We start from the raw sequence: 12,485 nt of genomic DNA, 5'->3' as shown, positions 1-12,485 counted from the left end.
CAGACTGGGGCCAGGGTGCCAGCATCCGCTCTGGAGCCCTAGATGCTTCCTGGGCTCTCAGGCCTACCCTCTCCAGATGCATTGGTGCACCTTGTTAGCCTGTTCTCATCACTGCAAGATGTTTCCCCACTTTCTGGGCTGTGGCTTTGAAAAGAGGGTCAGGCAAGGGACCTGTAGTTTATCTAACCCCCCCAAGGAGGGCTAACGCTTGCACGTGGACAGGTAGAGGTGTTATTTGAAGCTAATTCCTTTCTCCCTGAACCTGAAGGAGAAAACTGGGATGATACTAAGAATTGCTAGGATGATATCCAATTTAAATTTGAAGTACTTTCAAACTTGGCTTTTTAAGTTAAAGGGCTGAACAAATACTTAGGGAAAATTATAACATCCATAATTGTAGCTAAATATTTTACACAATTTGACATCATGTGCTAAAATCTGTACTGTAAATTGCCAATAGCAGAAATGATTAAATTCTAGAATTATCAACAAATGGAGATTATAAGTGTCTTCCAGTGCACTTTTCAAAAATAGGATGGTTGGGAGGCCAGGGTGGGCGGGCCACTTGAGACCAGTAGTTCAAGATCAGTCTGGCCAACGTAGTGAAACCCCATCTCTACTAAAAATTCAAAAATTAGCCAGGCGTGGTGTTGCACGACCTGTAGTCTCAGCTACTCAAGAGGCTGAGGCTGAAGAATCGCTTGAACCTGGGAGGCAGAGCAGAATGAATAAGCCACTATCTTAGGTGGTTTGTATTTATTTTTACCCGGAGTAGGTAAGACTTGTTGGTTATCAGATCGAGAATGCTACAAAAATCCCGTTTGCCTTCCACTGAAAAGCCCTTAAAATCCTGAAAAAAAAAAAAAAGCTACACAAATTTAGAAATGAGCTCAAGTTTCTTTTGTATTTATATGAAAAGCTGCATTTCATTTGCTGAGTGGCTCTGTACCATTCATTTATTTGGGACAGGTTAAACAGTCAGTCAGAATGTATATTTTATGGTTACATGAACCTGAGCTAGGTTAATTATGGTAGCAACTGACTCTCAATCCTATTCTTTGCAGATTGACCTTAATATGATGATATTCAACTCTAAGCTACAGTATTTTAAACACAAACTTCTGATTGGAAGCAGTTTCAGAACCAATTTGCATTCAAATAAAAAGGCACTTCAGTGAGAGGCACATTAAGATGTTTAAATTATGGGGCATGTGGGATTCATCAAGCAAAGAAAGCAGTTGTAAATCAAGCTTTTGGTGAATAGGTTAAACATACAAGAGAGTTTTAGTGCTACAGCCACACTTCCTAAGATCTTTTAGTTTTAGCAACTAAAAGGAAAATGTTTGAGAAAACAGCGAAGACTAAATAAGATTTTCAAAATTAACAACTACCAACCATATTTATTATTTTTCACTGTCTGGCATGCTAGCCTTAAAAATGTGTTAATTAGCACTAGGACAACATTTCAATACATCATACTAGAATGAATGGGAGGGTGGGCAAGAGAGAAATGAGACCAGCAGTTTGAGGAACTTTTTCTAAAAGGAATGGCCCTTTGTTCTTCTTTCTTTTGCAGACTATCTACCATCTTGTATTACATGCAGATATTTCCCTGCTGGATTATCTTATTTACCTTCCTACTTTCAATTCCTAGCAGTGAGTCTTGCAGCAAAATAGATGTTCTTTGAATGGGTCTGCAAGAACCAAGTGGGTACTCTCTGTCTGGACATGAACACTCATTTATGCAGGAGTTTATTCCTAAAGAATGAGCCATTGCAGAAACAAAATAATATTACTGGGAGCCCATTGGGTCCTCTGAATAATTGTTTCAGTTGGGAGGGTTGGGGAAGGCTAAAATCTCTCTCGCGTGTCTCTTTTTCCCTTTTCAGTCCCCATTTCCCTGCTCTAGGGACTCTGTTCTCTCAGGCAGCTCCTAGAGCCCTTTTCAGCCCCAGTTACTTAATAAACTAATTGTTACTGAGGAATAGGGACTGATGTATTTCATATGCCCGTGCATTTTAAGTGAATTCATGAAGACAACAATGATTGACCCAAAAGACTGAATCTTCAGTAGTAAGATTTTAGGTAACCTTTGTTAGTAGTTAAGTTTCTGCTACCATGAAACCACCAATTTCATTAAGTTCAAAGAATGATTAAAATAATTCAAACTAGTTAGGAAGGATTTTATTAGGCACACACAAGAGTAGGCAAACCACAGCCCAACAGCCAAATTCAGCCCACTGCCTGCTTTTGTAAATAAAGTTTTATTGGAACACAGCCATGCCCGTTCATGTATTGGTCTATGTCTGTTTTTGAGCCTCAGTGACAGAGCTGAGTAGTTGCAACAGAAATAATATGGCCTGCAAAATCTTAAATATTTACTATGGGACCCTTTACAGAAAAGTTTGTCACCCTCTGGATTAGTTTCTTCCTTTTTCAGCTAGGTTTTTGGTTATCATCTGTTTTCCCAATATGGACTAGTCCAAGTCCTTTATGAGTTGTCCTTACTTCCCTTTGGAGTAAAAGCTGCGTCTGTTTTGAGAACCCTCAGTGTGTAGCCTGGAATGCAGAGCCTGCACTTTTGAAACATAAACACTTTGTCTCGATATAATTTTAGTACTTCTGGAACTCCCTAGGAAATGAAAAACACTATGAAGATCCTCTGACAAAAATTCAGCTCTTATTGAGAACACATATCTTTTCAAGTGGTCTCTCCTTGCTGACCTAAAGTTAATAACCTTTTTGGGAAGCCAAACTTTTATAAATAACATTCAGTGAAAATCGTTTTCTTTTCTTTGCTCTTTCATATAAAGTAACCTATTACTTACAATGGATAATAATAAAGTATAAAAATGTGATTCCACTTGAAAGTTCAAAGAATAAATGAATCAATCTGGAAGTTAACATCCCCATGGAAACAACCAACATGAAGACATTAAAATTCTTATAGGTTTATTATTCTCTCTATTTAAAAGTGGTTGGAGGCTGGTCCTACCGCCTTGGTGTTTACAACTCATTGATCACAACCAGTTACAGATTTTTTCTTCCTTCTTTACCCGCACTGCTTGACTAGCCTTAAAAAATAATAATAATAAATAAAACATAGTTGCAGAAGTCTTTTGGTTCTTTGGTTGCCAAAATAAATCATAATATTTGGAATGAAATATAAATTTGTATTAGTGATATATTTGTAGATTTTAGTACTTACATGGTTTTTCCAGAATCTTTTGTCCAGTCTCTTAATCAGGCTGCATTTTAAGCACACCTGCCTCACTGGAAGGAAAGGAAAAGAACTTCAATCTTCCATTTCAGGAAGATTTGAGAGTTTTTTGAGTCTGGCATCTTAAAGATGGAGAAGAGAGAACAGGCAGGAAAGGTGACCTCTTGAAAGCCACTTTTCTTCTGGGCTTGGTGAGCACTCACTAGAGAACTGTGTACCTCATAGAGAGGATGAAGTACACAGGGAGTTAAAGGTGGAATGATTTTGATTCCTATTAAGCACCCACCATGCTCCAGGCTCTGCCCACATAGTCTGCCCAGCTCTTCTCTCCTAATCTTGAAACTTGGAAATAAGGCTAACCAGTCAATGAGTTGCAAAGTGAGAATTTGAATCCAACTGTCCTAACTCCAAAGCTCTTCTCAAGGTGTGGTGAGGGGGCCATTTTGAATGAGTGAGTGTCTCCAAATGTTGTGTCTAAGGAAGGAGTGTGAGCAGCCGTAGTTCCAGGCATCATGTGGCGAGAAAAGCTCAGGACAAGAGTGCCTGAGCTAATGACGTGAAAGAAATCAAAATGAGCTTCATGGATATTGATCAATGGATTTAAAGAATATCAAACAGTTCTATTTGCATCATGCCTTATCTTCTAGCAATTCTGAAAATATTCCTGCAGGTATGTGTTTGATTTAATTAGCCAAGCAATATGAGAGAAAGCAGAATAGGTGAGAATGACCAGAAGGGAAAGATAATGTGTGCAGACAGGACAATTCAGTCTTTGTGGGCATATTTTCTGAGCATCATGTGTTTTTGGTTTTTTTTTTTTCTGTTTTTGTTTTGTTTTGTTTGCTTTTCTTCTCTTAGGCCACGTTTTATTAGAAATAGCAGGCTGGGGCCGGGCGTGGTGGCTCACGCCTGTAATCCCAGCACTTTCGGAGGCCGAGGCGGGTGGATCACGAGGTCAAGAGATCGAGACCATCCTGGTCAACATGGTGAAACCCCCGTCTCTACTAAAACTACAAAAAATCAGCTGGGCATGGTGGCTCGTGCCTGTAATCCCAGCTACTCAGGAGGCTGAGGCAGGAGAATTGCCTGAACCCAGGAGGCGGAGGTTGCAGTGAGCCGAGATCGCGCCATTGCACTCCAACCTGGGTAACAAGAGCGAAACTCCGTCTCAAAAAGAAAAGAAATAGCAGGCTGCTAGATCACTTACAAAACACCATATCCTGAATTTTCAAAGAAAGAGAATCCTTCACAGAGCAGTGGACTCATGGCAATTCCAGTAAATAAAGAGAAGGAAAGAAAAGGGCAAATTTAAACACATTTGTTGTTTTTTTTGGCAGAAGACTTCACCTGGAGCATCATGCATCTTTTAAAGCTTTGAAATATTACTTGAGTTTTAGGCCCTAGAGAAAGTTTTCCAATAGGAATTTTGTTCATATCGATCTCTTCTGCCAAATTCTCTCACAGTTCAACTCAAATTCTGCTTTTCAGTGCTAGGACAGATATAGGACCTCTAAGAAACCATGATCCCCTCTGAAACACCAAAATAATGTAGAAATAAAGACATTAGAGTGAACTGGATCTGCTTTATTTATTAGATTTGCCATCCAGTATAAACAAAAAATCCTTGGTTCTCTGTTTCATTGACTTTTTAACATTTCAGAGCTATCCTGTGTTTCAGACATCGCCCCATCAACCCTTACTGAGGCCCCAGACTATCCTAACTCCAACCCTGCAATCATAACATCAATCCCACATCATGATGCTAAGTGTGTGGGGAGGGAGGTGGTGGCTGTTTGCAAGAGTGGCCACAGTACCACTGTGTAATGAGTGGGGTCATTCCCCTCCACATCCCTGTGGTTAGTAGGAAATTTTTTTTCCTGCAATTTCTTTCATTTCTGTGTCATTTTCCTCAACAGCCCACAAATCCTTTTTTTCTTTTGGACACACTTCCCTGAGCACATCTTTTCCTTCTTCATAGGACAACTCCTTGAGTTCTCAACAACCACCTAAGTAGAAACATGACAAACGTTTGCATTTCATCCGAAGAAAAACATATTTAGTTGTCTTGTATTAACATGTTGAATCCCGCCGGGCGCGGTGGCTCAAGCCTGTAATCCCAGCACTGTGGGAGGCTGAGGCGGGTGGATCACGAGGTCAAGAGATCAAGACCATCCTGGTCAACATGGTGAAACCCCGTCTCTACTAAAAATACAAAAAATTAGCTGGGCATGGTGGCGCGTGCCTGTAATCCCAGCGACTCAGGAGGCTGAGGCAGGAGAATTGCCTGAACCCAGGAGACGAAGGTTGCGGTGAGCCGAGATCGCGCCATTGCACTCCAGACTAGGAGACAAACCCGAGACCACCACAAGAAAAAAAAAAAAAAAAAGAAACATGTTGAATCCCTATCATAGTGAAAATACTTAACAAATGAAAAGCAGGGAGAATTAGGTAAAGTAGAATAGTTTTTCTAGATTATGGAGGACTCTGGTGGTACGAAAAATAGAGGGCATCATCTAAAAAGGAGAAATGAGAGCTCCCAGTGGAAGTAGTCATTTTGGTTTTATTTGTAATAATTATCAACTTTTAATTTCAACTTTCTTTCAGGTGTTGTTGAATACAAGTAACTGTATACTTTTCTCCAAATTCAAAAGAAAACAGAAACTTTAAAAAATGCCTTTTTTTTAAATTTTATTTTTTGAGACAGAGTCTTGCTCTGTCACCCAGACTGGAGTACAGTGGAGCAATCTCTGCTCACTGCAATCTCCGCCTCCTGGGTTCAAGCAATTCTCTGCCTCAGCCTCCCAGGTAGCTGGGATTACAGCTGCCCACCACCATGACCAGCTAATTTTTTTTTAATTTTTAGTAGAGATGGGGTTTCACCATCTTGGCCAGGCTGGCTTTGAACTCCTGACCTCGTGATCCACCCAGCCTCGGCCTCCTAAAGTGCTGTGATTACAGACATGATCCACCATGACCGGCCTGAAAAATGCCTTTTTAACTGAGAGTTACATATTTTTAAACAATTGATGCCCCAAAAATTACTTCATCACCTACCCATCTTGTATGGAAATAATTCTACTGAAATTCTGATTTTGTAAGGGGGGACATCTGAAGGGGTGAAGTGACAGTATCTTGGGTTAGAGTTGGGATTATATTATATAAGCTTTCTGATATAGTTGATAGACCGCAGTTTAAGAAATATTAGCGCCACCGTATGCATGACACTGTGCGTTTTCTTTTTTTACAATGCTAGGATGCATTACCTTTTTATCAGAAATTGCAATGGTGGAAAACATATAATTTGGGAAATAAGATTAAGAGGATCTAAGGCCCAGCTCTGCTACTGACAGAACTCTGAAGTTCTAAATCCTCATTAAAAAAAAAAAATCTGTTAAATGAAAATAAAACATCTACTTCACCAACTTTAAGGAATAAATGAAGTAACATATGTGTGTTTCGTATAGAGTTCTAGCCACTGTAAGATGTTACTACCCCAAACAGATAATCATGAAAGATACAACTATACTGTTTTTGTTAACATTAATACATCTGGGAACCATATTTTTAAATTTTACGGGCTGGATTTCAGTAACACCATATTAAAAGTCTCTGCTTTATTTTTACCATCTTCTTGAATTCTTGTGTATTAAAATGTTAAAACTCATAGTGCTAAATATCAATCTTGAAATACCTTTTAAAGTCATTTTACTTGTTGAAATGTATTAGCAAATAACTTCTTGCAGAAGGTAATAGGTAGTGCCCTTTGCTCACAGTGATTATAAATTTTGTATTTGCCTTCTTAATGTATAACAGATGTGGAAAGACAGAGTTTGCCTCACTCCATCTCTGAATGCTGGGTGTAACATATGGCACTGAATCAGATTACATTGTATGTGACACAGTAAAATACATACCCATGGAAAGAGAGTCCACGTTTGCTGTTATTTAAATACTTGCTACTTTATTCAGCATGCATCTGACTTTTATTTGGCTAAGAAAATTAAAATCCTGAAGGTGAATAAAATTTTCTAAAGAAATATGAATTTTATCCATCTCAAGGTTACTGACAAGAATGCATGTATGTTAAATTTTTAGTGGCTTTAAAAGTTCGTATCTGCAAGAAAACCCTATAGAGAGGCATGACCGATGTCTTTGTACTAAGGCAACTAGAGTAGAAATGGTTTTGCAGTCTGATTAGAGACGTGACCATCATGATAAATCATGCCATCCTCCCAAAAGAGGTCTGCACATAGTTTACTAATGAAGGTATTGTAGTTATCAAGCTGAAAAACCAAATGTACTTTATTCAATAACTTTATACCATTAGAAATATTTGAAAGACTGACAGAAGCCTCATACAGATGAGCAAAACCAAACATTGCCACTCTAGATGGTAGCGGTAAAACAGTAGGTTGTAAAATGGTACCAAATGGAAGGGGGTTAAAAAAACAACTGCTGAATCTAAGAATCTAGCCATCTTTTGTTTATATTAAGCATAAAGTGTGTCAAATTCCAACACAGAAACTGATCATACCCCATCTACCACCCCCCTCCCCCCAAAAAACTGCAGAGGCTGGAAACATCTGTAGTTTTTATTATACATCAAAAGAGTTCCTCACTTAAAATTGCTTACAGCGCTTTGAGAGAGTTGACATTTGTGGATTTGAGATAACAGTTCTTTTAAGCCTCTCCTGTACTCAATACTTCTTCTTTTCAGAGTTAACGGGAGAAGGCCTGAGGAAAACAGGCTGAGGCACCAGCACTACTTTCCACCCCGCTGTCCTCAGGCTCAAAGTGAGGTTTCCATACCAGGAAGAGAGATTCTGAGGGACAGTCCCTCCACGGTGGCACTTCATTACTCCCCAGTGACACCGAACTCATGTTTTAAGGCTATGACAGCAGCACCTCAAAAGAGATGTCCTTGCCATCTGGGAATATAGCAACAATGGGTGGATGGCAAGCCCCTGGGAGGTGGTCTTTGGAGCCCAAAAGACTATACAGTCCTATAGGCAAAGGTAGGAATGTTTTCTTCTGGGGCTGGGGAAATTGTTGGCCTTGGAGAGTCAATCAGAAGGCAGGAATGTTCCCTTACTCTGTCACCTTTAAATTTAGGAAGAGAAATCACCAAGTAAAGGGATTATTTGAGAATGCAAGAATTAGAATTGTAATTCTGGGCACACAAACCAGTGCAGCCTCTAGGTGTGTTCAAAGAACAAAGAGAAAGGCTCAGTCTTTACTGGGGAAGAGAGGAAGGTGATCTAAATTGTTTCAAAAGGAAGTTTACTGGAGCCAGGAGCATCTTGTAGGATCTAGCAAGTTCTGATTAATGAGTGACAGCAACTACTACTCTAACTTAGAGTTAGGTCTTTGTGTTTTTTCTGAACTGAAAAAACAGTTCCTTGAACAGGGACCTGGGTGCCCCTCCCCTTGGCTCCCTGACTGCATTTTGGTTGGGTATGACATGCATGACTTCAGTCTGTAGAATCAACTTTCACACTTTTGTTGTTACAGAGAGAGGGTCATGCTCTATCGCCTAGGCTGGAGTGCAGTGGACACAATCATAGCTCACTGCAGCTTCAATCTCATGGGCTCTACCCATCTTCTTTCCTTAGCGTCTCAAGTTGTGGGGATTATAGGTGCACCCACCATACCCAGCTCACACTTTTAAGAAAGACCATTTGGATAGATGATTATTTACCATTTTAGGGAACTTTTGTTCAGGAATGAATTTCATCCTTGCATGATTATCCTTGTAGAAGGAAACACAGCACCATTTTTGTCTCATAAGTGTTTTATTTTCAGCACACAACAGCTTAGAAATTTGGTTTTACTAATAGCACACATGTAAATGGCAGAGAATGAAACTTTCAAGTAATTGGCACAGGCTCTAAGGAACTCTGCTGGAGGAAGGAAGTACAGATGCTCCTTCATTTACCATGGGGCTACAGCTGGATAAACCCATTCTAAATTGAAAATATCATAAGTTGAAATGAATTGGGTTACATCCTGATAAACCCATTTTAAGTCAAAAAATTGTTAAATTGAACCATTATAAATTGAATCATTGTGAGCTAGGGACCATCTATAAAAGCATCATTTGTTCACCACAGCCCCTGGGATCTCACTGCAGCTTGGGTAATGAGAAACATGTATTTGGTTCAAAAGTCAAAATACCTCTCTCCTGACAACCATAATTCGTTTTATTAGACATTTTTTACTGAGCATTAAACAGTAAAAATCCAAATGGTAAAGTGCAGGCCAGTTTGCAGGCCTGTGTTTTAATCCACCTTGCCTGTGAGTGCACGGATATACATGTACACAAATACAGATACACACACACCAGAAAAAAAAAAAAAACCTTGCACATTTCATTATTCTGTAATCTACGTCATTTTAGAGAGCTATGTACTTTTAAAAACTAACCCCCTGCTGCACGTGCACACATAATCTTTTCCTGGTCAATACAGAAATTCAGATTTATTTTAAAAGAAGAGGAAAAGAAAAAGACTTTCACAAATGGGTTTATTTAAAAGGAAGCAAATTAAACAAAACTATGGTGATAACAGCAGATGTCTAGTTACAATTCATTTCCCTAATGCTGATTAATATATTTATGAACAAATCAAATGTATTGCCAAAAGAAGAATGCTACCATTAACACCCCAGTGGCTACTGGTTTCAGTTGTGCTTCTCAATCAGGCAAAATGCTCTTTCTTTAGCTCCTAATACTATTTATTTTGCTTCCTGCCAATCTCGAAAATAATTCATCTTGTGTGTTTCCTCATAAACGCTCCCTGGTGCTTGATTGCTTTGCCTATGTGGCATTTGATTTCAAACTGCCGTTTTACCTTTATTAACATTTGGAACTTTCTAAGCATGAGGAGAATGCCCAAAAGGCATACAAAAATAAGGCTCTTACTAGATCGGCAGAGTATGTTTTACAGCATATCTAGCTTTCTGTGTATTCCAGAAACCTCTCTTTGCATCCAATATTGCATTCCCAATTGGGATGCAGAAAGTAAATTATCATCTGGGGACTTCAGCAAAGAAGCTCTGGTATCAACATGTTTAATTGCAAAAGAACAGTTTTTCTTATGATTAGTGAAACAGAAAACTCCCAATATATTTAAGAGTCTGCCCCCAAACCATTACAGGGGTTGGGGGAAGAGAAAAGCAGAAAACAAAAGAGAAACAGAAGTAATGATCAGTTATCACATGATTTTTGTAGTAAACAATAGAATATGATGTGCAATAGTGCAATTTTCCTTTGCTAGTCCAGCAATGCAGGTAAGTCTTAATAGGAAATCCACCGATGTTACTTTTTCTATTTCGGGATTTAGTTGCGTGCTTGCTGGGGGTTCGAGTTCCTGCCAGACTTCTGACTCTGAGTGGAATCACTATTGCTGGAATCACTTTTACTGAGTTCAAGATGACGAAGCTTCATATCCCAACGCTGTGAAATTTAAAATAGAAAATAGTCACAAGCACATATCACTAGAGTCATCATTTCCATGATTCTAACAACTATGTCAGACCACAAGGTCAGATCTCTAAAGCATTTTACTACTTTTCCAAAAGTACAAATCCATTTCCCAGGGTAACAAGAAAACTGTTGCAATATGAACATTTTTCTCTGATTTTAACAAGCACAAAGTTGCCCATCTATATTATATTTAGTAATGCTTTCTTATCAAACCTTGTACTTAAAATTTCCATGTCTGTAAATGATGATGGAAGTATCTCCCTATACCTCTGGGTATTTCCTGAGGTAACACACAGGAAGCTAGTGCTTCACAGATACTCAACAAATGGAAGATTTACAAACAGAATTTGAAGGAAAGGCTATCTTTCAACATCCTTTCTTAAGACACATAAGCCTTTTAAAATATATGTGATTTGAGCACGGAAAAAAAGTAAAAATTTTTTTGAGGGATGGGGGATCTCAAAAATATTTTCTAAGTAATATCTACCAAGTACAACCAAAAAAGCAGACAAGGTCCTGCCTTCATTCTAAGTTTTACAAAGCAGGCGTTAGCAATGTTTTTGTTAGCCACAATCAAGTTTAGTAATAGTTCATATTGATAATGTCAATATTTACACATAATTTAAGTTAAATGGAAGTTATATTACATGAGGATAGGTAGGGAATATGAACTACAGCTGTACTTCCCAAACTTCAAACATGGATATCACGTGGGGAATTTGTTAAAATTGCCAATTTTCATTCAGTAGGTCTGAGACAGGGCCCAAGATTTTCATTACTAACAAGCTCCCACGTCATTCCTGTGTTGCTGGTCCAGGGACCACATTTTAAATAGCAAGGATCATCAGATCTTGGGTAAGGTGGCCCAAGTTCAAATTCTAACTCCCCCACTTACCGTGTGAAGTTTCTTGAATTTACTAGACTTCATTTTCATCATTTATATGTTGGAACTGATAATAGAATCTACTTATAAGAAGTAGATTCATCTGAAGATTGATAAAAATATATACAAAATGCTTAGCATATAGTAAATTAGTCATTGTTTTTCTATTACTGAAAGTCATTCTTCATTTTAGTATGCTTTACTCCACAATCTTGTTTTCCTATTTTATAAACAGTCTGATTCTCAACTTCCCAAGGAGGTCCAAACATCTTGAATAGTTTGCTATGAGACTTAGGTAAACAACAATTTCCATGAAAAAAAAATAATAATAAAATAATATAATCATTTTTTTTTAATTTTTTGAGACTGAGTTTTGCTCTTGTTGCCCAGGCTGGAGTGCAATGGCACGATCTCGGCTCACCGCAACCTCCGCCTCCCGGGTTCAGGCAATTCTCCTGCCCCAGCCTCCTGAGTCGCTGGGATTACAGGCACGCGCCACCATGCCCAGCTAATTTTTTGTATTTTTAGTAGAGACGGGGTTTCACCATGTTGGCCAGGATGGTCTCGATCTCTTGACCTCGTGATTCACCCGCCTCGGCCTCCCACAGTGCTGGGAATACAGGCTTGAGCCACCGCGCCCGGCCAATAATAAGGTTTCTTATACAATTCTTATTGATCCACTGAGAACAAAACTCAGTTAAGAGAAAATCTGATTAAAAACCAACATCCTCCATAAAACTTTTTTTACACATCTTCAAAGAAAACTAAAACAGGGATCTCAATAATTCTGGCCAAAGGAGCTACTCAAACTCTTTAGCCCTCAATATCTGCAAATGAATTTAAAATTGTTCAAATTATTGTTTTCTTTCCCTTTAGAGTATTTAAATCCAGACTGAGAA

General features: G+C 38.7%; 1 protein-coding gene across 1 annotated transcript in view; it reads right to left on the bottom strand.

Annotated features, from left to right (window-relative positions):
• Positions 1-9,399: 9,399 nt before the first annotated feature.
• The window catches only part of FRZB (frizzled related protein), a 34,881-nt gene continuing 31,795 nt past the window's right edge, over positions 9,400-12,485 (bottom strand). The window contains exon 7 of the mRNA XM_032292747.1: positions 9,400-10,673. Coding sequence (XP_032148638.1) covers positions 10,557-10,673 — 117 coding nt within the window. The 3' untranslated portion in view covers positions 9,400-10,556. The remainder of the gene's footprint in view (positions 10,674-12,485) is intronic.

This window comes from Sapajus apella, unplaced genomic scaffold, assembly GCF_009761245.1.
Source record: "Sapajus apella isolate SASKATOON/1434 unplaced genomic scaffold, GSC_monkey_1.0 scaffold28, whole genome shotgun sequence".
Taxonomy (NCBI): domain Eukaryota; kingdom Metazoa; phylum Chordata; class Mammalia; order Primates; family Cebidae; genus Sapajus; species Sapajus apella.
The sequence above is the reverse complement of the archived record's forward strand: the minus strand, read 5'-3'. Positions and strand labels throughout refer to the sequence as shown.